Source organism: Syzygium oleosum, unplaced genomic scaffold, assembly GCF_021117445.2.
Source record: "Syzygium oleosum isolate NSW1041296 unplaced genomic scaffold, Sole_v2.1 Sole_v2.03, whole genome shotgun sequence".
Classification (NCBI taxonomy): Eukaryota; Viridiplantae; Streptophyta; class Magnoliopsida; order Myrtales; family Myrtaceae; genus Syzygium; species Syzygium oleosum.
The window spans coordinates 13385775-13413647 of NW_026607487.1; the positions used below are offsets into that span (position 1 = coordinate 13385775).

General features: G+C 42.9%; 3 protein-coding genes and 1 pseudogene across 3 annotated transcripts in view; 2 read left to right on the top strand and 2 right to left on the bottom strand.

The window, feature by feature from the left end:
- The window catches only part of LOC115670692 (uncharacterized), a 53516-nt gene extending 52460 nt beyond the window's left edge, over window positions 1-1056 (top strand). The window contains exon 17 of the transcript XR_008816016.1: window positions 981-1056. The gene's annotated coding sequence lies outside the window, so the exon portion shown is untranslated. The remainder of the gene's footprint in view (window positions 1-980) is intronic.
- Window positions 1057-2045: 989 nt separating this feature from the next.
- Window positions 2046-8063, bottom strand: LOC130137656 (MLP-like protein 28). Its single transcript, XM_056309422.1, has 3 exons — window positions 7808-8063; window positions 7561-7618; window positions 2046-2448 (listed from the first exon to the last, which is right to left on the bottom strand). Exons 1-3 carry the CDS (start codon window positions 7992-7994, stop codon window positions 2235-2237), a joined length of 459 nt encoding a protein of 152 aa, XP_056165397.1. The 5' UTR covers window positions 7995-8063; the 3' UTR covers window positions 2046-2234.
- LOC115670891 (nudix hydrolase 25) overlaps window positions 7070-27873 on the top strand; it is a 94226-nt gene continuing 73422 nt past the window's right edge. Inside the window, exon 1 of the mRNA XM_056309421.1 lies at window positions 7070-7092. The gene's annotated coding sequence lies outside the window, so the exon portion shown is untranslated. The remainder of the gene's footprint in view (window positions 7093-27873) is intronic.
- Window positions 26516-27471, bottom strand: LOC115670618 (MLP-like protein 28; annotated as a pseudogene).

Below are 27873 nucleotides of genomic sequence, written 5' to 3' on the forward strand. Positions count from 1 at the left end.
TCTTGAAGAGCTTTGACTTAAGTGCATTGTCTTGGAAACTGGCCAACACCCAGGTACAGTGAGATATGCATCGCTTGCTCAGTCACATTAAGTGATAAAAATCTTTTACGTATACGTTGCTCCGTATTGAAAGCTAAAAAAAATTGAGAGCAGACATGACGCCCTGTATGCCTTGAAAAGTGCGATGTAATTTGGGATTCTATCAGAAACTCGTGTTATATAATTGATTATTTCCTTGTTACTAATTGCAACTACGGATGTAGAAATTATCAGCATGGCGAGTGGTTGTAAGACAAACTTGCATTAAGAAGGATATTTGGTCTACAGAAACTATGTAGTGGATTCTGGATTTTTGACTCGTACAGAAAATATGGATCGATAAATGGAACGATGATAACAGAGATTTGGATCCAGAAAGGTCATCGAAAATGTCTATATGCCCTTGATATGTAATGGGGAACTTCCATAGTTCAAAAGTCTGTCTGAATACAGTTTTTTGCACAATTCAGAGTATCATTTCCTTGTCCAAACATTAAATGCTCATTTCTTTCTAGATTTTAGGGCGCTTTCCTGCCCAATCGTGCATCTGTCAACAACAATAGTGACTTATCTTTGCATATCAAAACTCGAGCTTATTGTGAGGTTTTCTTATTCTTTCACCTTGTAGGGCTGGTTCCGAAGGAATGGAAGCTGAATCCTGATTGGAATAAAGAAACAAACAGTCACAGCAGTTAAGCCACCTAGTCAGAGGAGTTCTGCAGCTCCCTTTCCAGACCCATTAGAAACTGTAAGAATTGTTATCCTCTTTGTCATAAATAGGATGGCAGAAAAAAAAAAATTCATTAGAAGCCGTAACGTCTGTAAATTGTTGTCATCACTCACTCGGGTGGCAATGGCAAGGTATACTGTCTTATACAGGAACTGTCTGAAATCTGTTTGTATGCTTTAGTCTATACGGGTGTAGTTCTCGCTAATGTTAGGTGTTTCAACCCTGGCATGTGCTCTCCACATTTTCGGTTGTCCTAGCATGAGAGAGAACGTGATCAAGGCTGGCCTAGCCTGAGTCAAGAAGATGATTGAGATAATGAATCTTGAAAATTCCTTTTTTCTCACTGTGCCAATGGTTACTGATTACATGACTCTTTAATCAAATCAGAATCAGTGATGGATGTTTGCCGCTTTGCTTCTGACAGATGATCAGATTGTGAGTCACTCATTTAGGTGACACTTGAAACAGCAAACTTGACTACAGCATAATAGGTACTGTTTAGTTTTGATTAGAAATAGAGTATGGTAAAATAGTATGTAAGAACGTTCACGGCAGTTATTCTTTTGGTAGAGTTGGACTAGCTGAAGATTCACCTCTGCTGTTAAAATAACTAATTCAATCTGCAGAGAAAATACCAAACGATAACTCTACAATTGTTCTTTAGATAAGATGGCGCTGCAGTGTAATATTTGATCAAGGAGTGATATCAATGTCCCACTGGATTCTGCTTAAATTGATGAGTAGCTTGTTGGTTTTGCTTTGAAGTAATTAGCTTGATTTATTTTCCTGCAGAGAAAGCAAGAGAAAGTCATTGGATCTTTTTATATTTAACAGATAAAATTGGAGTAATACAGAACTTCATTTGAAAGCTCTTTGATTGCTAAGAATAAAGGGAGACACTGAAGAAGGAAAGAGTGAAAAAAGTAAGGAGGACAACAAAGTTAGAGGTACAATAGAGCCAACAGTGTGCCATACTAGCTACAAAAATTTACTTCTGGTTTATATTCATGTAGTTAGACCGTGCGCTTATTCTGTGTTGATTGGTGGGCATTCAATTGGTCCTCTGTTTTTGGTATTCAAGGTCAGAAATACTTCCGGGAATTAGACTTCCAAGTAGATATCCAGCACTCTTAACTATTGCAACTGGAAATTGTTTGTGAGAATCTGAAAGGTAATTGATTATAAGCTTCCGTGATTTATAGTTAGCTCCTCCCTGCAATTTGTAGCTCTGGAACTCTACAGGGAATTTAATTACAAGATAAGGCGCACGCTAATGTTATAACAACATGAAAAGCCGGTGATTCATGCAAGCTTTTATTCTGCATAATAATAAACCCACAGCATCACACACTGAATCACTGATCTGCACATCTCAGAAGTCAGAAGCAGTAGCTTCTCTTTATCTTCGCCACTCGGTACAACATACAGGATTCAGGACATTTTCTTTCAGCTCTTTTTATCAACCTTAACCTTTTTTCGCGGTCAAGTGTTTGTCGAGATCTTTGAGGAAATCAACGCCAAACTGGAGATAATTGTGCGGCTCGCCATCAGTCTCCTTGAACTTCTCATAGATCAACGAAAGCTTCACTGTCCCGGACTCACCCTTGGGGAAAACCTGATAGACGATCATGTAGGCCTTGTACTTTTCGAGGACGTGTCCGCTCACACCCACCATCGTCACGGTTGTCACGACCTAAAATTCCTCTCAGGCTAATGGATTGTTAAGACTAAGCCTAACTCGGGCCCTCCCAAGCCCTACCAATTCGCAACTTAGGGTTTAAGTTTTTAACATGCAAAAATTTTTATGCTCGTGTCGCGACCTCCCCGAACCGACCCCGCCGCCTAAGGTGGTTTGGCTAATGGATTACTAAGTTAAACCTAGCTCGAGCTCTCCCAAGCCCATACCAATTCGCGACTTAAGTTTAAGTTGTTAACATGCAAATCAATTTTATCTAGGAGTCGCCACTAATCGATTTTGGTGGGCCGATTAGACACCCAAATGAAACACGGGAGGAATGCTTCACTTCTACGAACCAGAGATTCAATGGGTACGGAGACTTGATTACACTAGCGATCTACTAGTGCCCTTTCGGTACCTAAACTTGATTACTTGCAAATTAACGTACTAGGCAGCCTATCGAAAAAGCTAAAATTCCGTCTAACCATGCTAAAAATAGAAAATACCAACCAATAATTTAAAGACGCGCAACCAAATAATCACAAGGAAAACAAGCAACCAGTGACCTAGCATCGTCTCTAAAAAAGAAAAGGCAATCAAAAGCCCTAAAGTAAAGCCCTCATGGCTTATCCGATTTTTGGGAATTTTTTATAGGGTTTTTTCTCATTCTTTTCATTTTTTTTGTTTTGAGTTTTTAACCTAAAATCTAGTGAAATTAAGCCCAAACTGGTTTCTGAACATCTCCTAATTTTCTGATTTTTTTTGAATTTTTCTGAATTTTTTAATATTTTTTAATTTTCTGAATTTTTTAATGTTTTTCAGACTTTTAATATTTTTTTGGGTTTTTAAATATTTTCGAATTTTTTGGAATTTTTAATATTTTAATATTTTAAAAATAGTTTTAATATAATAATTCCGGACCGGGTCCCCTGACCCGATCCGCCCGACACATGACCCGGGATCCCCATTCCCTGCTCCTTTCTATTTTTTATTTATTTTCCCCTCTTTTCCTTTTCTTTTCTCTTTTTTTTGTTTCTTTTTCTTTTTCTATTATTTCTTTTCTATTCTTCATCCCCTACGTGCTTTTCCAGAACTTCTCCCCTGTTCTTCACCGAGAGCTCTTCAACACACCACGCCGGGCACGCCGCTCGGCCTCCGACCGACGACGCGCGTCGCGAACGCCGACGACCGACACCGGGCTCCCACTCTCACCACCGACATCCACATCCGCCGAACCAACAGCTAGTACCGAGCACGAGACGACACCGCCGACCAAACACCGATCTCGACTTCTATTTTTTTTATAACTCCACATCTCAACCAGATCTAAAACCCTAAACATATACTCACATAAAACACATGATGCAAGGTTGGGAAAAGAACTACGACGGCCTCCAACTGCATGCGTGGATCCGGCGACAAGAATGGCAACTCTGGCAAAGGCTTCATCAAAGGCCCACTCGGACACACGACCAATATGCCATCACAACAAAACAACACAGAATCAATCACCAAACACTAATATCAGAATAAACAAACGTGAATCTAAGATTTTTACGGGTCAACGTGGTGACTGCGGTTTAGGTTTTCATTCGGGCATTTCATCGAACAAGTGGAATGTGCCTAAAACTAAGGGTTTCTAAGTGGATTTCAGCGGGATTCAAAGGTTTTTCTTGATAGAAATCGCTCAAGAACACGTCCTGAAGGTGAAAAGAAGCATTTTCCTCGTCTTGCGGTGCTGGGCGACCACTGAATAGGCTCGGTGTGCCCGGCACCCGAGAGGCAGGGGAGGGGGAAGCGAAACGGGGGATGAAAAAGAGACCCACCTGGTTCAAGGCCAACCGGAGCAAGGCGCGACGACCGGGGGAGTTCGGCAACGGCTCAGGCGGCCCTCCGGCGAGCGGGCGAGACTCGGGTCTCCCCGACTCCCCTCAGCTCGCTCACGGTCTCCTCTTTCTCTCTTCAAACTCTCTCTTTTTCCTCCTTTCTCCTCTCTGTTTCCTCCCCGTTTCTCCTCTTCTCCCTCTGGAACTCTCCCTCTCTCCCTCGGAACTCTCCCCCCTCCATGCCTCTGTGTTCTCTCGCTCTCTTTAAGCTCTCCTCTGCACGTACAGATTGCAGGTTTTCCTTTTTCGTGTGAATGTCGACGGAGAGCAGAGAGATAGTAAGAAAGGCGCGCCCCTCAGTCCCTGGAAGAGCTCTCCCTCTTGTCTCTTCCTTTTTATCTTTTCCTTCCTCCTCCCTTCGTTCTCCTCTGGCTTCTTTTTTTTTTTTTTCTCTATTCTCGTTCCTTTTTTGGTTTGTGCAGAACCCCTCTTTTTCGTCCTCTTCCCCCTTTTTCTTCTTTTTCGCAAGTGTCAGAGGGAGAGTCACAGGGAAGAGCTCCCCTTTGTCTTCTCTCTCTTTTCTTTTTTTCTTTTTTTTTAAAATATTTTTTTCAATTTTTTTAATTTTTTTAAATAAATAAAAATAAAAAAGAAGTAAAATAAAGAGAAAATATGTTTTACTAAATCTATTAATGCAAATGCGCCTAATGTCTACATGCCATACAATTTAAAGAAAATATTTTTGGTTTAGGGGTTAAAAAATTAAACCCTAATTTTTATGCGATAAAACCCTAAATGAATAGGCAAAATTTAGGTGTCAACAGCTCGAAGTCGCCACTAATCAATTTATGGTAGGTTGATTAGAAACCTAAATAAAACATAGGGAGATATGTTTTATTCCTACGAACCAGAGATTCTAAGCCCGGGGACTTGATTACGCTAGATCTGGTCTAACGCCCTTTCGGTACCTTTTCTTTTCAAAAATGTTTTGGCAGGCAATTTGGATCCATTTCAACTTAGTTACTAACATGTGAGGTGTTCATGCGAGTGCGCAAACCACCAATTTAACACCCAGAAAGCATTAAATAAATTGCAAGTTTGGAAGAATTACTTACCTGGAAGCAACGTAAGCATCTGCATTGTTAGCTAGAAAATCACATTGACACCCTAATATGATTTCTAATTAACAAGCAATTCGCTCAATTTCTTTTTTTGGATTTTCACTTATTTAAATGAAATCTAGCCTATATGCAATGACATGCGAAAATGACATGCGATTAATGCAACCTAGCATGCAAACTATATGTCGTGCGACGACGTGACCTATTTCTAATGACAAGACGAATGATTATTTTTGGTATTTTCTCAATTTAAATTCGGAATAATAAAAATGCCTAAATTAACATGCAAACTATGATGACTTAATCTACCCTAGCATGGTTTCTTTTTGGGATTTTTGTTAAAATTCGAAATAATGAATAACCTGAATAATCTATTAAGATTAGAATATTACTTAATTTAAACTAGGAAATAGATCATCTCAAGTCCTAATTTAAATTATATAACTACTCTATCTTCTAGATACATTTAGGATTCCTAGACATGCAAAAACTCTAATTCAAATCTAATTAATATTTTTTGAATTTTCTGTTTATTTGAAAAAGGAAAGCAATTAAATAAACAAGGATAGCAACCACATTCAAAACGTCCACGCGATCCGCCATATTTGTTTCAAACTCGGATTAGGCATAAAAATCAAACTATCGGTCATATCTATAGGGTTATAGATATCGACGGAAAGCCGATTATTCAAATTTGGAAAGCGGATAAAAATCATTATCGTACCCAAGTGGTTATGGATAGGATAATAATTTTCCGTATCGCCGCGTATCGAACCTTAGGGATAAGGTCAGATGGTCGTCCAGATACGTTGCTAAATTAGGAAGTTTTCCTAATTTTGAATATTTAAAAATATTGCGGATATATCGAACATTATCCTAAGATATCTAAATATCCACATGATATTCACGAAATATTCAAATACCCATATTAGGAAATTAAATATTCTGAAAATATCGGATAATGTTGAATTACCTAATTTGCAGATAACTTCCAAATTCGAATTGTGGATCGGGATCGGACTCGGATGACGGGCGACGCGGCGTCGGCGCAGCGGCTCACGGTGGCGTCCGGCGACGGGCGCGGTGGAGCGCGCGGTGGTGGCGACGATGGCGCTCGCGGTGGTGCTCGGCACGGTAGGGCGGCTCACGGTGGTGGGCCGGCGGTGTGTGGCTCGTCTAGCCGCGACGAGGCTCGCGGCACGGGCTTGTCGCGGCGGTGCTTGCTGAAGCGCACAAAGCAGAGAGTCCCGGCCGTGGATGGAAACTCAGCGTGCGTCGGGCTGAAGCAGGACGATGCAGTGGTGAGGCTCGTGACCAGTGCGATCCAAAACTGCTGGAATTGATGATCGGGTACTGAGACGCCAGGAGGGGACTGCACAGCGAGTTACAACGGCAGACCACGGCTGAGAAGTTATTTGACCAACAGGATGCGTCGGGGTTTTTTGCTGGGCTCCGTGGCTATGCTGCTTGGACTAGACTTGCTGCGGTGAAGTTGCTTGTCGCGGAGGAACCTCGCTGGAATGTTGAGGCGTGACGGTTGTTGAGCATGCCGTGCGTGGTAGCTTGTGGAGGATGCAGAAACGTGAAGTAGCGAGAGCACAGGGACAAAACTTCACTTGAATCCACTTCCGCGTGCATGAAGGTGAGGTGCTGATGAAGAATGGGCGTCAACTTTCTTTCTCTGTTGGTCTCTCTCTGTAAAGCTACGGCCCCTCTCTCTCTCAAGCTATTTCTCTAAAAACTTTAATCTTCAAAATTATGAAAAGCCCCCTAAAATCCTGACCTAATGATGTATATATAACACTAATCTAGGTCAATTAGATGGGCTCTCTAGTCTTAATGGGCTTAGGCTTGGGCTTAGATTTTAATTTAATTTAAATGGGCTGAATTAATTAAGGATAATGGGCTGAATTAAGCTCAAATTAAAACAACCGAGCCTGTTTGACTTGTAATTCCCGGCCCTTGCCTTCCGAGCGAGCCGAGTCCCATTCGATGAAATTTAAGCTCGTTCGTCACCGCCGGTCCGATGCAAAATGCAATTAATTTAAAATGAATTTAAACTATATGTTATGCAACCTAAATATTTTTGTTTAGGGGTTAAAAATTTAATCCCTAATTTTCTATGCAAATTACACTAAATGATACGCCAAAATTTAGGTGTCAACAACGGTCTTGTTTTCCTCATCTATTTCCACCTTCTCTTTGAATACCTCATGTACTCCATCTGCAAATTGGTTCCACTTAAATGTGTTCCACTCGATAATCTAAGAGCTTTCTATGATATTGTGAGTTGATTTTCAACAAAATGGACATATCGACAGGTTTGTATTTACAAGTCCGAAGTCCCTCTAACGGGACACAATTTGGACATAACCTCTAAGATGGATCGACAACATATTAGGCTCATACGTACCGATGGTGTAGTTCCAGAGTTTGACGGAACCGGGAGTGACCCAGTCGCCCTCAAGAATTTCAGCTCCTTGGACTTTGGCCGGTGAGGCGTCAGGAAGATGGTGGAGTTCGGAGCTCAAACATTTGTAGAACTTGTCCGCTGGCGAGTTGATCTCAAACTCTTCCTCCACCTTCCCCTCTAGACCCATTTCTTTTCTCTACAAACACAAGTGTGTTTAGCGCACAGGCCTCTTTAAGGATATTATACTACTTAGTTTCAAGAAGGGAAAAAATCACCAAAAACCCCAAACTTTGTCATTTGTGACACATTTACCCCAAATTTTTTTTGTGACACCAAAAATCCCGAACTTTGCTTTTTGTGACACATTTACCCTAATGTATTTAGTCCATGGGCATTTTCGTCTTTTTTGCTTTTTCTTTTTTTTTCCTTTCCTGCGAGGGAGGCCTCGCCGGCGTCGGGCGAGGGCTGCCCTCGCCGGATCCGACGAGGGGGGCCATCGCCGGCGTCGAGCGAGGGCGGCCCTCGCCGGCGTCGGGCGAGGGTCGACCTCGCCGAGTCGCGAGGTCGACCCTCGGGGCGTGGAGCGAGGGCGGCCCTCGCCGGCGTCGGGCGAGGGTCGCCCTCGCCGGGCGAGCGAGGGCGGCCCTCACCGGCGTCGGGCGAGGGTCGCCCTCGCCCGGGCGAGCGATGGCGGCCCTCGCCCGACGCCGGCGAGGGCGGCCTCGCCCGAGATCGGGCGAGGGCGACCCTCGCTCGACGCCGGCGAGGGTCGCCTCGCCCGATCGGCGAGGGCCGCCCGACGCCGGCGAGGGTCGACCTCGCCGAGGTCGGGCGAGGGCCGCCCTCGCTCGCCCGGGCGAGGGCGACCCTCGCCGACGCCGGCGAGGTTCGCTCCGCTCGGGCGAGCGAGGCGGCCCTCGCTCGACTCAAGCGAGGTTGACCCTCGCCGGCGTCGGGCGAGGTCGCCCGCCCGGGCGAGCGAGGGCGGTCCTCGCCCGACTCGGCGAGGTAGACCCTCGCCGGGCGGCCCTCGCTCGACGCCGGCGGGTCGACCTCGCCGGATCGGGCGAGGCCGCCCTCGCTCGCCCGGCGAGGCGGACCTCGCCGACGCCGGCGAGGGTCGCCCTCGCCTGGGCGAGCAAGGGCGGCCCTCGCCGTGCGGCGAGGTCGACCCTCGCCCGACTTAGGCGAGGTCGACCCTCGCCGGCGTCGGGCGAGGGTCGACCTCGCTGAGTCGGCGACGGCCGCCCTCGCTCGCCCGGGCGAGGGCGAACCTCGCCCGACGCCGGCGAGGGCCGCCCTCGCCGGATCTGGCGAGGACCGCCCTCGCTCGACGCCGGCGAGGCCCCCCCTCGCCGGAAAGGAAAAAAAAAAGAAAAAAAAAAGAAAAAGCAAAAAAAGACGAAAATGCCCATGGACTAAATACATTGGGGTAAATGTGTCACAAAAAGCAGAATTTGGGATTTTTGGTGGTTTTTTCCCTTTCAAGAATGAAGATCGTGTGGATTGGCTCTGAACTTGATCTCCTATTTATAGATGCTTTGGTGGGGGTGAATGGTTTTTTTATATGTTGTGTTTGTTGGGTATACTTGAAGATCGTGCAGAGACTCTAGTATGTGCAGAAATTTGGGTCAGCACCTAGCCGATCTAGACAGTTGCTGATCACGTTCCGGGTTGGTTCCCGGTCACTAGCCTAGAAGCTGGCCTCTCCTTGAATAGATTCTTGCTTTCAGTTTTGGAACAAGTGGTCTACCCTTGAATTTATTCGCATGAGGATAGAATCAAAACAAATGGTCTACTCTAGAATTTATTCGCACAAAGATAGAATCGAACCATTATTCAAAAGGTTTTCTTCTTCAAAAAGAGAAGAAAACATGTCATTTAATATTTTTGCCACACAACTTCTAAATACATTTTATAGAAAAATAATTTTATAAAATTCAGAATTGAAATATGATGGACACTGCATTATAGAAGTACACTCAAATTTGTAGATGACTTCCTTCCACACAAGTCGATACAATGTAAATTGCCACTTTCTAAAAAAGTACCGATATATCTAGTATATTTACAAAACTGATTTATTAAGTGATATTAAGATTCATTCGGATGTTTACAAAAGCCAACTTTTATGGAAATAATTTTTTTCCAACTTATATTGATTGTAACTATATAACAATGCAAGAGGAGAAAATAAGAATATGTGAAAAATTTAGCGGCTATTTTGCTACATATTTTTGCAGTAGTTTTAACCGTGAACAAATGTGTCGCAACTTTTATAAAGCATTTACCAAATACCTTATAATTACAATAGCTCACAATAGATTTCAAGGAATCATCTCACCTAGTTCAAGAAACTGTACATTTAAAAGATGTATTATCAAACAAAAGTGCTACGACTTGTTGTAGCCTAGGTAAATAGAACATAATTACAGTATAAGCCCAGTTATACCAAACGGGCTCCTAGACAGTACTTGAGTAATATAGAACATCAACATCTTGAACATCTTTTAACATAAACTTAACAAAATCCCTTTTCAGACTTCGATAACAATTCTATGCAGGCCTATTCACGTGTCATGCGCTTTTGTATGCTCGCGTTTGCAATAAAAATCAATTAATTTTAAAATTATTAAGCCATGGATGACGAAAGCTAAGTCTAGTATCTTTGGAGTCCTTCGCTACTCATAGCATAGAAGTCACTTTCGCAAAATCTTTGCGCGAATCCTCAACTCAATTACACAAAGGCGTGCTTATGACTTACTACCAACTAGTCATGGCCACGGGCCGATTTTGGCCCGGAACCAGCCCGGTCAAACCCGGGCCCGGCCCATTGACCGGGCCCGCGGTTCGGAACCGGAACCGGCCCGTGGCCTATGGGCCCGGTCCGGTTCCAAATTATTTTTTTAAAATAATAATGAAATTTTTTTTAAAAAAAATTTCATTATTTAATTTTTTTTTATAAAACAAATTGAACTCTAATTGCCATGCATTGTAAGTGCATTGATCTCCAATTGCAATGCTTGGCTTGGGTGTATTGAACTCTAATTACAAGGCTTGGCTTGGATTTTATAAACAATCCCTTTGATGGTCTCTTCATTCCCATTTGATGTGCGACTCTCGGTTTGCCTTGAACGCCTTCAATATGAGACTCTTGGCTTGTCTTCATGCAAATGCCAAGAGTCCCACATCGAATGGGAATGAAGAGACCATCAAAGGAGTTGTTTATAAAATCCAAGCCAAGCCATGAGCATGTGAAGTTGTATGCCTTTTGTGGTTACGATCCTTTGCTAGTTAAGAGCAAAGGGTTCCATTGGACCGCCTAGAACCGGACCGGACCAATGGTCCGGTTCCTGGTTCTATGGTTTGCCGGTCCGGTTCCTAGTTCTAAAATTAAAAGACCGGTCTTACCGGTTCGGCTCCCGGTTCCGACCGGGAACCGATCACCCCTACAATTTTCATTTTGATTATAATTTATATTGAATAATTCATTATTTCATATATTTATAATTATTTATTTTTTTATTTCATAATTTATTTTTTAAATTTTTAAATTACGAACCAGAACCGGCCGGTTCCGAACCGTGGCCATGACTACTACCAACTCTCTTGTCACTTAAAAACAAAACTCTCATCATTTTAAATGGATAAGCAGAAACAAAGAAGGATTTCAATAAGTACAATCCGCCATTATTATACCCCTGATAACAGATAAATAAGTATCAAAATCGGATCGATGATCGTTAGTCCAGAAGTTGAAGTATGACTTGCCTTTATATGAATGAAAAGAATTAATGAATGGTTGTACACAATGTATATGGAGTTCTATATTGCTTCAACTAACTCGTGTGCATGGCTAAAATAATAGGTAAAACAGTTGAATTCGTAAACAGTTGTGAGCATCATCTCCAACTCATCTATGGCCTCCAGTGACGTGTATTCATTACTGAATCTTTACATTGCTTATAATTATTTACACCTAAATTTAGATTACCCAATTAAATTTTTTGCGCAAAAATTAAGAGTTAATTTTTTACCCCTGAAACAAAAATATTTTTATTTAATTGCATAGCATATAAACATTAGACGCATTTGAATTAATTACACTAATTAGAATATTTTTCCTTTTAAAAAAAGAAAATAATTTTAAAAAAATCGAATCAGGCCGGGTCGACCCGGCCCTCTCCTTTTTCCCTCACCAAGCCCTTTCCCCTTTTCTTTTTTCCTCTTCACGCGAGCTGGGCCAGCCCAACCCGCTCCTCCTTTCCCCCCGGCTCGGCCTCTCTCCTCTTCTCTTGTCACCATGGACGCCGCTCAGCCGAGGAACGGCAGAACGTCATTCCACCAAGCAAAGTTGAGCGAAGTAGAACAGAGCAGACCATGAGCAGCCCAAAGAGACTAAGCAGGTGGTCGCCAGCCGCCACAAAAGTCGAAGAGAGGGGAGAGAGAAGGGGCGGGGGCAATTTTTCATAGAAAAAAAAAAACAAAGAGAGAGAAAATAGGGAGATAGAGAGCGAATTGAGTGAGATTGAGTGAATACAGGTCTCAAGAGGGAATCCTAGACGAGCCTTATCGTCGATCGTATGCTGGTCGATGACTCGCTAGCCAAAGCCAAGACGGTAGGTTCCCCCCCCCCCCCTATTCTGCCCTGTTTTTTGTGTGCAGGTTGGCTAGAATTTGTGCTGTCCGTTTCGAGCGAATCCCGGCTCATACCGTCCCTGCTTCTGGTCCAGACACCACCTTAGAGGTTGAGTCGTGGCCACTGGAGCAGGTCTGAGTCTCGAGAAAGGTCAGTGACCTCACGATTTTGTCAAGCGCACTAGGTGTTCGACGAAATTCCCAAATGATGTATGAGATTTTAGGTTCTCGACCGGTGGCATAGAGGCCGGCTAGGGATCTATGGACCTGGTGGTGGCCATGTGGTGGCTGGTTGAGGATGAATAGAGGCCAAGAGTAGCTGGGTGTGCGTTAGCCAAGCCTTGGCTGAAGCTTGGGCATGAGAGGTTCGGGCCAAAGCTTGGCCGGTAATGGCAGTGGCAGACCAAGTAGTGGCTGGCCAATAGGGGGCCTCCTCAGCCTAACGTGCCAAGGCAGGCGTCGGCCGGCCGGCTCTCGGCTTTGGCTAAGCCTCGCTTGCCCGAGGCACATGAGAGCCGAGTTGGACTCGGTTCACGAGTTCTGGCTGACCCAAGCCAACCTTTTTGGGCTTGGCTTTGTTTGGATTCAAAGATCTGACCCGAGTCCATTTATATTATAATAATAATAATATTATTTTATTTTAATATGAACAAATATTTTTAATAAAAAAATATTTAAAAAATTAAAATAATCAGAAAATATAATTTGGGCTATGGAATTGCCTTTTCTCACCTTCTTGTGTGATTAATGACATGCTCGATTGCACGTTGGTTGATTCGTATGTTTGAATTGCATATTTAATCCAACCTTGCATGTGGCCAATTAAAGGTATGTTAGGTTGGTGTTTGCGCACTTCCGATGCATTGATTGTCTTTTTTTTTAGCCTAATTAGAGCTAGAACTCTAGGATTCACAATCTTTAGGAAGACCGCATGAACACCTTTAAGTGATGTTTGAACAAGATTAAGTACTGCAATGGCACTAGTTGCATAACTAGTATAATCAAGTCCTTGAACTCATTTGAATCTCTGGTTCGTAGGAATAAAGTAATTCTCCCTTCACTTTACTTGGGTTTCTAATCTACCCACCCTAAACTGATTAGTGACAACTTCTAGATAAAATTGATTTACATGTTAATAACTTGAACCTTAAGTCGCGAGTTGATATAGGTTTGGGAGTGTCACGTCCCGACTCGGAATCGCGATCGATGCTTAATGACCGAATATGACCCGAACGGACCCGTGACTCGCGGAAATGTATTAGTTCGTTCCGTTTATTTTAAACAATCAAATGGGCACGCGGAAGTAAATAAACAATAAACGAGACAAACGGGAGTGAGATAAGCAAACAACGCACGTTGTATTTACATGATAAGTGCTTATTTTTGTCGAGCCCTTCTTTACGGGCCCTTACAAGCCACGCATATATTTTACATGCCCATTCCAAGGGCGATGCCGCAAAAGCCAAATATCAAACAACAAAAATTTTGGCTTGGGTTCCTAACTTCGCTACTACTTCTCGTCCTTCTCGCTCCTCCCGCTCCTCGTTCGCCTAGCCATCTCACACTCCACCCCTGGTTTGCCCCGGAACCGACCCGCCCGGTGTGCCGAATGGCCCGTTGAACCCGCGAAGGGGTCCAACCCATTCTCTATGTGCTAGGCGGTACCACGCCTCATACGGGTGAGGGACTAACTCTTCACGGCCTTCGTCGACCATCACATATGTTGTGATACGACGGTACGCACGGCCCTCCCAGGCATCGATTATAGTGAGGAGTTCGGCTCGCATTTCCACAGGGTTTCTGAACCGGGTTGGACGAAATGCCATATCACAAACCTGAAAAGAGAAAAAACAACGGGAGTGGGTCGGGGAAACTCAATAAGTGAAAACTCTAATGTCAAGCGAGGACGAGACAATCGCCATTCACACAAGTAGACTCTTACCGTACTGGCATCGATGGCAATTCAAATAGCAAAGTTCATGCTACGAAACCAACAAAACAAACATCAAACATGAGCATCACACGTGAGCATCATTTGTCGAGAAAGAACGAACTATAATCAACCATGAAACCAAGAAAATGGGCCAAGCAACCTATGTTACAACGTATCGCAACTCCCTTTCTCGATATTAGGGAATTCACTTACTCAACGACTAACAAGAACTAGAGAACGAGTTAGAGACGAGTGAGCTCGGGTGATTTTCGGGCTTTCTCCTTGCTTGGCCGACCAATACTAGGCACACAAAGGCCAAATCGTGGGCTCTTGGGCGGAAATGAGGAGAAAAACGGGCCGGTTCGGGACTTCTTGGGCGTGAGGCTTCTTGGGTCGAGAAGTAGGAAAAACAAGAAACAAAGAGAGAGGAAGGTGATGGTGATGTTGGCGTGAGAAGGAAGGAGGAGGGATTTCATGCATTTATAGAGGCCTTAGAGCACCCTAGAATAAGGCACTAATAGAAGGCTTCTAAGTCAAAAATCATCATGATATGCATTAAATGCAATTCATGAACTAAAGCCAAAAATAATGATGATGGAAGCCAAGCTTATCCAAGCATTATTGGTCCATTCTCTCTCTCTCTCTCTCTCTCTCTCTCTCTCTCTCTCTCTCTCTCTCTCTCTCTCTCTCTCTCTCTCTCTCCCTTGGCCGAATGGCCTCTCTCGGCTCCCCTTGGCTTGGCAAATTATTGGCCTTGCTTTAAGGCTCATTGTTGGTGGCCATGAGTCACCATGAGCCATAAATGAACCATAATTGAGGGGCACAACTCAGCACAAGAGCCTTAAATGAAGAGGGATACGTAGGCTTGCACCAATAATGGAGACCAAAAAGAGATAAGGTTGGACTAATTCTAGTTCCTTCCTTTCTAACCAGATTCTAAGACCAATCTGAGTCTTCTGGAGCTGCTGGTCTCACCCGAAATAGCTTGGTTGATCGGCATCATAAAACCAACTAATTAACACTTAAATCTCAAATTCGCATCATATTAACTCTCATAATTTCCGAGGATTTTTTTGCAATAAAACACTTCTAATAATCCCATTCAAAATGAGGTTTAGTGTGGAAAAGCCCTCAAAAGTGATCAAGTGTAATCATACAAAAGTCTAAGCCAAACTATGCCAATTTGGGTTTCTCGGGTAGCTTGGGCGCGTGACCGGGCCTGACCGGGTACATGGCTGAGTAGGCCGTCGGGCCACACGGGCACATGGCCGAGCGCGAGATTGGGCCGCACGGGCGCTGCGCCTGGCCACACGGGCAACGTGCCGTGCGCCTTGCCAGCCGCACGAGCGACGTGCCGAGCGCCTTGCCGGCCGCATGGGCGACGTGCAGAGCATCACGCCTGGTTACACGAGTGAGGGATTGGTCCACGGCCAAACACGCGCAACAGCTCATGAATGACATGATGCACGGCTCATGGGCATATTTCTTGGGCACGGGACTAGATCGGAACCGGATCTTATGGGCACAACGCCTAGCACAAGGGTCGGGCACAATGGCCGGCACACGACCGAGCACGTAGCCGATCCGTGGCCTAGCTGACGGGCACGATGGCCGATCATGACCGGGCACATGGCCTTGGCCGGCACGACTGGCAATTTTGCTCGAGCCGCAACTAAGCCACTAGGCACCTGGCCTAGCACATGTCTCGTCCATGGCCTACTCAACTCAACGCAACGATCCGTGGCCGATTCGTGACCGAGCCACGTTCGAGTATCAACGACCCATGGTCAACCCTCGATAGTCATGTAGCCTCGTGGAATCCAGTACCTCGGAATTAACTCATGGTCATCCGAGACCAATGCATGGCCGTGCGGTATCACCCGCGATCAACACATGCAGACACCGGACTGATCCACAGTTATCCTAGACCATTCCACTAATGGCCCTTATGGTCGATGGGTCATTCCACAGTCATATTACTCTAATCATTTGCGTAGTCAAGGAGTCATTCTACTGTCAATCCCTAGGTCAATTCATGGACAATCTTTCGATCGAACCATGACCAACCCTCAGTACACTCATTCCGATTATATTGTCCATTCCATTACCGACCCTCGGCTCGAGTTACCCGCTCATCCATTTATTACTAGCCCTCGGTTTCCTAGGTCCAAAATTGGGGATGTCATAGGGAGAGCCCAAGTTAAGTCATAGGCTTTAAACTTAGCAATCCATTAGCCTCTTAACCCCTTGGCGCCCGATGGTCGGGCCGCCGTAGGGAAGTCGCGACTAAATTAATAAGTCAAATTGTCAAACAAGACGCAAATTACATTATATAGAAATGTCCTTGAGATGTTAATAGAAATAGAGTCTGAATATGGCGTAAAAAATGAAATGTGGAAATAAAAAAATTTTAGCCTCCATATGACAACTTTAGTGCTATAATACCTACAAAGGATTCCTTGAGAGAGCTTATGGATATTATGCTCTATTAATGATCTTAGTTCTAATGTCGAGTCCTGCTTGGAATTTCTTGTGGCACCTGATTTTGGACTAAGCGAGAAGTCCTCTATCAATGGCTCAATGACTTAGTGCATTGTGTTGTGAAGTGGTCCCATGTTGTACTGGGTTCTCAGATTTTTTTTTTTTGTGGGTCGAAGGTTCTCAGATATGAAATACTTGCTTTTATGTAGATTTAGTGTTGTGGCTTGTTAAATATATCTGGAAGAGGTTTGACTTAAGTGCATTGTCTTGGGAACTGGTCAACACCCGAGTGTTGCGGGATATGCATCGGTTGTTAAGTCAGATTCAGTGATAAGCTATGTTAGATATATATGTTGCTCCGTGTTGAATGCTGAAACAAATTTAAGAGCAAATATGACACCTTGTATGCCTTGAAAAATCGGGATGTAATTTGGGATTCCGCTGTAAAAACCTTATCTTGGCATCATGCGATGGTACTATGATACCTTTTGAGCATTGTCTGTCAGAAACTTTTGGGTTTCTACAATTGATTATTTACCCATTAATAATTGTAACTAGGGCCGCAGAAATTATCGGCATTGCAATTGTAAGACAAACTTGCATTAAAAGAGTCGATTACGGATTTTTGACTGGTACAGAAAATATGGAAAGATAAATAGGAGAATGATAATAGAGATTTAGATATAGTCGGGTCATCCAAACTATCTATATACCCTTGACATGCGTTGAGGAAGGGAAAATGACACAAATGGTAGGGGTGTCAAAAAAGCCCGCGCCGATTCGACCCAGCCCGACCCTAAATTTAGGCCCACTGACCTCACGTTTTTAAAAGTGTAAACCCGGGGCATTACATGTGGTATCAGAGCTAACTCCCGATCGTGTGTGGGGCCACAGCGAGGGCGCTGTGCCCGTAAGGGGTGGAGAGTGTAACGACCCAGGTGGCGGTGCACGGGGAGGAGGGATGGCGGTGCGTCCGCTCCTCGGTCCTCGGACGTGTGCAAGGAAAGGGGGAGCCTCTCTTGTCCCACATCGCCTAGAGGGGAGTCCTGGATTGGCTTATAAGGTTCGGGGTTCTTTATCTGTACAAACACGTTACGTGAGGGTCAATGGGTTCAAAGCGGACAATATTACACAGTGTAGACCCGGGGCATTACAGGTGGTATCAAAGCCGACTCCCGATCGCATGTGGGGCCACAGCGAAAACAATGTGCTCCTAAGGGGTGGAGAGTGTGACGGCCAGGTGGCAGTGTGTTCACGCCTCGATCCTCATACGTACGCAGAGAGGGGGCCCTTCTCTTGTCCCACATCGCCTAAGGGGAGTCCTGGACTGACTTATAAGGTTCAGGGTTCTCCATATTTACATGCGTGTTTCAAAGTAGAGAGCTTCCGTTGTGCTGCTGCTGAAAACAAAGCTTTGAGAGGGATGGCGGTGTGTCCGCGCATCAAAGAGGACAATATGTGGTCGTGGGAGAGGGATGGCAGTGCGGCTGCGCATCTACCCCCCCCCCCCCCCTTCATACGCGTTTCAGAGTAGAGAGCTTTGGCTGTACTGTTGCTGAGAACAAAACCGTGAAGGTCCAATAGGGCCAAAAGCAGATAATATGTGTACAGTGGCGTACCCGAGGCATTACAGGTGGTATCAGAGCCGACTCTCGACTGCATGTGGGGCCACAGCGAGGGCGCTCTGCCCATAAGGGGTAGAGTGTGTGACGGCCCAGGCGACGGTGCGCGAGAAGGAGGGATGGCGGAGCATCCACGCCTCAGTCCTCGGACGTGCGCAGGCAAAGGGAGAGCGTCTCTTGACCCACATCACCTAGGGGGAGTCTTAGATTGGCTTATAAGGTTCAGGGTTCTCTATCTGTACATACGCGTTTCAGAGTAGAGAGCTTCCACTGTGCTATTGTTGAGAACAAAGCCTTGAGAGGGATAGCAGTGCGTCCGCATCTCAAAGAGGACAATATGTGGTCGTGGGAGAGTAATGGCAATGTGGCCGCACCTCTGCCCCCGTCATACGTGTTTTCTGGGCGAAGTCTAGAGGAACAAAACCATGAGGGCCTAGTGGGGACCAAAGCGGACAATATGTGTATAGTGGCGGACTCGGAGTGTTACAGGTATACCACCTGTAATGTCCCGGGTCTACACTGTATAATATTATCGCTTTGGCCTACTGACCCTCATGGCTTTAAAACGAGTTACACAAATATAGAACCCCAAGCCTTATAAGCCAGTCCAGGACTCCCCTTAGGCGATGTGGGACAAGAGAGGCCCCTCTCCCTTCCCCGCGCACGTCAAAGGACCGAGGCGCGAACGCACCGCCATCCCTCCTCCCTTAGCACCGTCGCCTAGGCTGTCACACTCTCCACCCCTTACGGGCACGGAGCCCTCACTGTGGCCCCACACGCGGTCGGGAGTCAGCTTTGATATCACCTATAACGCCTCGGGTCCGCCACTGTACACATATTGTCCGCTTTGGGCCCCACTTGGCCCTCACGGTTTCGTTCCTTTGGACTTCGCCTAGAAAACGTGTATGACGGGGGCAGTGGCGCAACCGCACTGCCATCTCTCTCCTACGACCACATATTGTCCTCTTTGAGGCGCGGACGCACTGCTATCCCTCTCATGGCTTTGTTCTCAGCAACAGCACAGCGGAAGCTCTCTATTCTGAAATGCGTACATACTGATAGAGAACCCCGAATCTTATAAGCTAATCCAGGACTCCCCCTAGGTGATGAGGGACAAGAGAAGCTCCCCCCCCCTTCTCTACGCACGTCCAAGGACTGAGGTGCGGACGCACTACTATCCCTCCTCCCCGCGCACCGCCGCCTGAGCTGTCACACTCTCCACCCCTTATGGGCATAGCGCCCTCGCTGTAGCGCCACACGCGATCGAGAGTCGATTCTGATACCACCTGTAACGCCCCAGATCTACATTATGTAATATTGTCCGCTTTTGGGCCACTGACCCTCATGACTTTAAAATAAACGCATTTTAAAGCCATGAGGGTCAGTGGGCCCAAAGCGGATAATATTACACAGTGTAAACCCGGGGTGTTACAGGAACAAGTGGTTCGACCCTAGAACCAATCGTTCATGCTTGCATGAGAGTAGAACTGGACCATTCTTTGAATCTTTTCTAGGTTTTCTTCTTCAATAAAAGAAAAAATACATTTTTTAGAACATTTTTGGCAATAATTTCTGCGGTTCTGATTTGTTTATACTCGATGAAAATTTGATAGGAAAAAAAGGTTGGCAGTAGGATACCTGAATTTTGACGAGGCATAACTTTTGATTTTGATGAAGTTATGAACACTATAAATACTTATCAGAAAGCTTATTCAGCCTGCCGCGGTGCCAACAGTTTTGAAGCTATTTTCCAACTCAAAATTCACTGCTTTGTCGTGGATTGAGCCACTTTTTAGTAAATTTTTGTAAGTCACTCTAGTTTGTTTAAGACAAGCTTCTATTGCTTTGTTTAGTTTGGGCTCAGATTTAATTGTTATAGTTTAAATTTAGTAAAATTTGAAATAAAAAATTGAGGAACCGATAACTTGTCTTAAACATATTTGTTCAGTTTCTGATTCCGGGTTACTAATTTTCTAAAACTAATTCCGGGCTCTCTGGTTGCTTTTAGGTTTTTGTCCTGAAATCGACCCACCCAAATCTTACATTGTAAAACAAAATGGATGCAAACCAACCGATGCATGTAGAAAAAGAAAATGTTGTTCTAATGGAGAATGAAGAAACGAAATTAAAGTGCGAGACTTCACCTAAATGTCATATCTTGTGAAAAACTGCAGTCAATTACTGCAATATTTTTAGTGTCGTTGGCACATTTGGTTAACGTTTTAGCTTCATATGTAGCACTATAAAATGGTCAAAGATTTTAACAGATGGCATGTAATAAACGTTTACCAAGGTATTGTATGTTGAGATGCACGTGTGAGTTATGTTAGAGAAGTCTCACATCAAAAAATTTGTGTGATGTAGGGCAGTTAATATTGACCCATAACTCATTGATTTAAACTTTTGAATGAAGGTAAGTCCAACTGGATATGTTGACAGGGTTCAGACTTGGGCTTCCTCTTGGTAATCTCACGGGATGAAGGTATCGGGTTTATGCTACGCAATCCCAACAAATAATATCAAAGCCAATAGTAGACTGGTGCGTCCTCAATCTATCCAGTGGTTGGTGAATATCTCAATGAACGAATCTAGTGACCAACACGATTTCCGGATGGCGGGCATTGTGGTGTAGCAACGTGGGCCTAATGGTAACCTCCATGGTTCGGTCAGAAAAGAGCCCAAGAATGAAGATCATGATTCGGTCAGGAGAAAGAGACAGGATGAAAATGGGCATTGGAGATTCAAGTTGAGATAAGTTAATGCGGAATGATACTTGAATTAAGAGTGAGCAGATCTAACACTAAAATCACATGTGGGGGAAAAATTGTTCAAATGCGTGTGAGTTGCTTAGAGAAGCCCCACATTGGAGATTTTCACATTTTGAGTGAAGGTTTGTCGACGGGCTCGGACTTGAGTTCCCTCTTGACGATCTTCCCGGTGAAGGTATCGAGCTTCTGCTGTTCACTCTAACCTTTAATGTGTATGTGTGTGTATAATGTCTTGGGATGAACAATAAAAAAAAAAAATTACTGTTCGGAACTTCGTCTATTGTGATGCTTTTCTGGTGATCTTCAGAGCTGATGCTTGCAAAGGTGATATGATTCAAAGTTCTTCATCTTCATTATCATCTTCCAAATCAATGTCGTAGTAATCGTTTTCATTGGTGTTTTCACTGTGATAAGATTCGCTGGAAGAATCATGTGACTTGATTTCTGATATGTGTAGATATATATATCATCTTCTAGATCAATACCATAGCAATCGTCTTCATTGATGTTTCCATTGTGATGAGATTCGCTCGAAGAATCATGTGACTTGATTTCTAATAGGGATATATATATGTATATATTTTCGTGTGAGTTGGCTGTGAACGACTTTTTCTCATTAGCATTGTCCGGTGAACGATACATGCCCAGAAATGTGTGTAGATAATTAATCATTCTCTTAATTAATTAATGATAAAACATAAGGAAAATTTACCATTCCCAGCAGTTGATAAAGAATGCAAGTTGAAGGAAACCTAATAATTTAGGAGGGCGAGCGATCACAACTCTGCTTAACATCCACGTGATGCACGGGGTTTTCATTATTGTTTAGATGCTCGATGCAAGTTGTCCACTGGGAACGTCGCTAAGGAATGCCCTCCAATAGTTGCGTTATAAATCACCATTTTCTTTTCTGCTGGATATCTCCCATACATATTTAATCACGCTGACACGATATGTATGGGCACGTTGGACGAAATTTGTCCACAAAAGTCATATATCACATCGATTTTGCCCCTTTTGTTCCCGTGGTGGAGATCTCACAAGGTCGCGTTCCGCAGCATATTAATTGGGTAGATTGGACAGCTATGTCCACCTCTGTCCCCCACTTTATTGACAAAAAAGGAAACTATGGCCTTTACGTAGGTGAAAACATTGATGTCGAGGGATTGACATGTCGAGCAATTATGAGTGTGATAGTGTGATTTCTGGAACCCTCTTCTGGGGCCACCGTTGAGAGATATTAGATAACCTCATCCATCTCTTTATGGATGATATATGGTGGACCCAACTGAGCACGGTTGTGAGAAATGTGTGGAAGCATGCATATGCATTCGCTGCGGCGAGATGACTTATCCATTATTGAAGAAGATCTGCTCCAAATCTTGGAAGCAGTGTCTTACGCCGTTCCTAGTGTGATCGGAGATGGTTTGATACATAGACTAATATCAGATGATGAAAATTTAAGCCGATTTACGTGGGAATATTATCTAATGTGCGTTGTTTGGCTAGTTTTCTAGGGGTTTAAACTTAAAGGAAAGATAGTTTGTCTAAGATGGTATTATAGCACATGTCAACGATTCAAATCCCCACACTCAGTCTTTCTCATTTTCTCTTGTCTATGTTGCTCGTGTAAGGTCAGGCTTACACTCGAGGTGGAGTGTTAAATGATATGTTTAGATAATGTATAACATTTTAAACTTCTGGGAAAAAAAAACAATTTGTCTAACAGGGATTGTATGACTTTAATAATTTGGAAAAATTATCAAAAAGTCCTAAACCTATTGTATTTGTGCTAATTCAATCATAAACTTTTCAATTTGGTCAATTTAGTCATTAATCTTTTGATAATTTTCTAATTTGATCCTAAATCTTTCAATTGTGCCAATTTAATACTAAATCTTTTGATAATTTACCAATTTAGTCATAAACCTTTTGACGGTTTGACAATTTAGTCATTCTGGCATAATCGCTGACATGGCAGCTTAGTCAGTGCCGACTATCCTACGTGGAACAGCTGGTACTAACGTAGATAATTTTTGCAATTTTTTTTTATTTTTTTTGAATTTTCTTTTCTTTTCTTTTCTTTTTCTTTTTCTTTTCCAACCTTGGGCCGACGAGGAGCAGCGACCCTCGCCCAGATTTGGCGAGGGCCGCAACACCCTCGTCTTGTGGTTCACGAGGGTCGGCCGGTGACTTTGCCGGCCCAAGGTTAGATAAAAAGGAAAAAGAAAAGAAGAAAAAAAATTAAAATAATTAGAAAAATTGCAATATTTTCCACATCAGTGTCAGCCGTGCGATATAGGATGGCCGATGATGAGTAGATTGTTATGTTAGTGATTCCCGATCAAAATTGATTGGAATGATTAAATTGGCAAATTGTCAAAAAGTTTAGAACTAAATCGCAAATCATCAAAAAACTTAAGACTGAATTGGCATAATTGAAATGTTCACGGCTGAATTGGTAAATTGTCAAAATGTTTATGACCAAATTGATCAATTTGAAAGATTTAGGACTGAATAAGTACAAGTATAATAAATTTAAGATTTTATTTGTAATTTGTCCTTAATAATCCTGATGAAATATTTAAAAACATCAATAAAGTATAGCAAGAGATAAAGAACGCTCAACATGAACATATCTCCACAGGTCAATTTATATTCTGTCATCACTAACAAAATATATATATTGGCACACCCGCTTATAAGTTGTAGCTTGTAACAAATTTGTGCCAAGTACCATACTTGTTGGAATGTGACCCCCTATACGGGAAGTACAATATTTTGGTATGTTTGGAATAAAAAATGAACATTTTTTAAAATGAATTTGCATTGTTAGATCTGGAGGATTCACGGGATATTTACCCTTTGTTCTTTCACTCGAAAACCCTAGCTACCTTTAGCTCTCCCTTAATATTTTTCTTGGATACCCCGTAGCGTTGAAAGCCCTCGAAGGGTTTGGCTTCGTTGGATGTCTCGCTCATACTGTCAAATCAGATTGACCAATCCAGGCAATACACAGGAAGTCCCATGTAGGTAGTGCGTGCCAAAGTAGATTGGCGATGTATGATGCGCCAACCGTGATTCATGAGGTTTGCTAGCGTAATCATTATGAGCGAGTGATTTCAAATTTCATATAGATTTCATTTAGAATTGAAAATCTATCTTTAGATACAGATTCCTCAATTTTTAGAATTTGGAACCTACCTGTCAAAATCTGAAACCTGAAACCTACCCTATCACAGGTTTCAAGGTAGGATTCAGGATCTAACATGTTCTTTTTTTTTATTTCATTTTTAGTTAAACAAAACGAAAATGAATGCAACAATACTGAACAAATTTGTTATTCACCAAAGAGAACACAAAATACTAATTTTGTTGGCGTTACGATTCAAATAAATACAATTAAAATAAGCAGTCATTACGTGAATCGATACTAGGGATGAGAGGTTCCATGTTCCGTACAGGTTCCACCTGGAATCTAACCACAATAATAGGTTCCTCATTTTTTGGAACATAGAACCTACCATATCACAAGTTTTAGGGTCTACTCAGGTTTCACCTATATTATTAATTAAATAATTACAATGAATAGTGAGCCTACCCACTTACTATTATGATTTACTGACCGCAACTTATATTTAGACATACGAAAAATATAAAATATAAACAAGTCATGAAATGAAAACTCAAACTAGCAGTTTCAAATTAAACACTCATCATCTAATGCCATGAAGCACTGCAAGATCACGCGAAGACATAAATCAAGAAAAAATACGAAAAACTTGTTTAGATTTCAGGATCCAGGTTTCACCTACCTGAAACCTGGAATCTAAAACCTACCCGTTGAAACAGGTTCTCCAATTTTTGGAACCTGAAACATACCATGCATACCTTGAAACTTGGAACCTGCAGGTTCCCATCGGTCAAGTTCTCAGGTTCCAAGTTATACCCTAGAACCATGCTTACCCCTAGTAATCATAAACCTTTGTAAGAATTCTCCATATGGCCTTTATTGTCAATTATCGTCGGAAATCACTCACTTGTTCACGTTAATGTACTGTACAATGGCGTGCCACATAGGAGAGCTGGCGATGACTGGACGCCAAGTCAACAATGGATTGAAATGACCATATTGGAATTTCAAGTAAAGGATTAGAATTATATTGGCAAAATTTAAAAGTTTGGAACCAAATTGACATTCATACAATAGATTTAGAATTAAGTAGGTATTATCTCTTTCATCTCGTATGAACTTATGAATTGTTACGAGTATAAAGTTTGATTTCTCCACTATATTAGTACTCTTTCTAAACTACTTTTAGTGCATTTAAGCTCATGAAATTACCGAAAAAAGATAAAGAGGAAAAAACAAAAGAAGAAAAAATGATTTTGTTCGATTTTAAAATCGAACCAAACGCCAACTTGATTCGGTTTGGCACTCTCTCTCTCTCTCTCTCTCTCTCTCTCTCTCTCTCTCTCTCTCTCTCACATCGAATTGAAGTGGGCGACCTCAAACCTCAAAAGCGATTTGAGTGGCGGTGGTTACGAATCGCTCTCATGCAGATTTTTTATATGCAGAACTTTGATCTTGCAAGCGGACATGAATGAGGAGATAGTGCTTGCAATGGGGGATCGTGCGTGCCGCAATGTGGGACTCACATGTTCAAGAGTTGAGATGATATTGGTCTACATGGTGTAGATCGTGCAATAACTTGAACAATTAGAGAGAGGGTTTCCATGATTCTTTTATGAAATAGAATGATGTTTCAGTGAGAATTCTTGTAAGAGATTATTTGTGCGATTATTGGGTATAACCGTGCCTTTAGAAACATAAAGAACTTAATTTCTATATTATACTGCATGTTCCATAATGAACTCTTGCTCTTCTCATAGACTTGCGTTCCATCATCTGAACCACGTAGATCTTGTGTTTAATTTATTCCTTATTTTGTTTCAATCAGTTTCCTAAAATCTCAATGGAGAAAGTAAGACCCAAAAAATTGCACAACACTAGTTTAACTACTTTTTGAGCTGATATTGCATGGATGACATCATGCGAACTGAACCCATTTGACGGTTGCGAGTCTGGTTAAATAGCGGCTTCACTTGACACTCTATGTTAATTTAGACAAACTCATGCTATCTGAGCATCAATTAACAATAGAAATGCTTGTTATTATTGCGCTTTGAATCCACTAAATTACCGGCAAACCTTTAATCGAAGTAGTCAATAATCACATATAAAAGAAACATTATATTTAAGAGAGGGAGGTAGACACGCAGAAGATCAGCGTTCAGCACTAACTAGAGCTGATCACTCCTCACTTATTTATGCTTATTTACATGGATATCCAAAGCACGAGCAAACACCACAATATTTTTTTTCATCTTTCACTTAGGCTTAGGCCATGACAAGGTGGGCGTCAATCTCTTTAGTCATATTAGCCATAGAATCGAGATAGTTGACCGGGTGTGGCATGCTCTCGTTCAACTTCTCGTACTCGATGATCATCTTGGCGACGGCTGGTCCTCCATCCCGGCAACTACCTGCCAGGTGGCCTTATAGCTCTTGTAATAGTTGAACACATTGCCTCCGATGCCGACGTGGGTTACTCTTACTCTCGTCGTCAAACTCAATCTTCTCCTTGAATGTCTCCTGTCTCCCTTCTGCACAAATTCCACAGCCCCACATGAAAATTGGAGGGAACCAAAAAAAAGGAGTAAAATATTGTTCTTCTTCTTTTCCTTCTATATATATGATTCTAATGTTATGTGCATCCGCATCTTCAAGTTTCATCGAATTGAATAGATCATTGGACCAATCAAAGAGAATTTGGATATCTATCTGTGTCGCTTATCGTGTTCCATGATCACTTTAGTTGGGGGCGGACAAAGTATATGAAATGTAAATAATCTCTAGTGACAGATAGCGGAGCACATATGTTTATGTACTCGATGTAACTCACTGTTGATAGAGTAAGTCCAATTCCTAGTGGATCTCCCAGAGACTCATTCACCTTCATGAATCTCCCCAGCGTACAGATCACTGCAAATTTTGGGAAGGTGGTGTGGGGTGTTCCTGAAGATGCTGTAGAACTGATCGGCCGATGACTTGAGATCCACCTCCACCTCCACCTTCCCTCTCACTGCCATCCTCTTCTTTTCTGAGAGAAAAAGTACAAAATATGTAATTTTGTGAAGTGTGTTTGAAACTAGCGCTTTGACGGTACCTGGTGCATGACAAACGAAAGGACCTCATCCTCATGCCACAAGATGTTAATATATCCCCAATGACAATATTGCATTATGGGTTGAATTAAGATGGTCTCGGTCCATTGATTTGATAGCGAAATTGTTGATATGCACTTGTAAATTGTGTTAAAATAGTCCCACATAAGGAAATTGACATGGTGTAAAACACTTAAAAATCCTAGTTGGTCCATAACTCATTAATTTAAATTTTGAGTGAATATGTGTTCGATTAGACATATTTACGAGTTCAGAGTTGAACTCTCTCTTGATGATCTCCCATATGATGGTATCGAGCCTTAGTTGCGTTGACTCAATAAGTGATATCATAACCGATAGTTAATTGCAAATTAAGGGGAGTATACCAAAAACTAA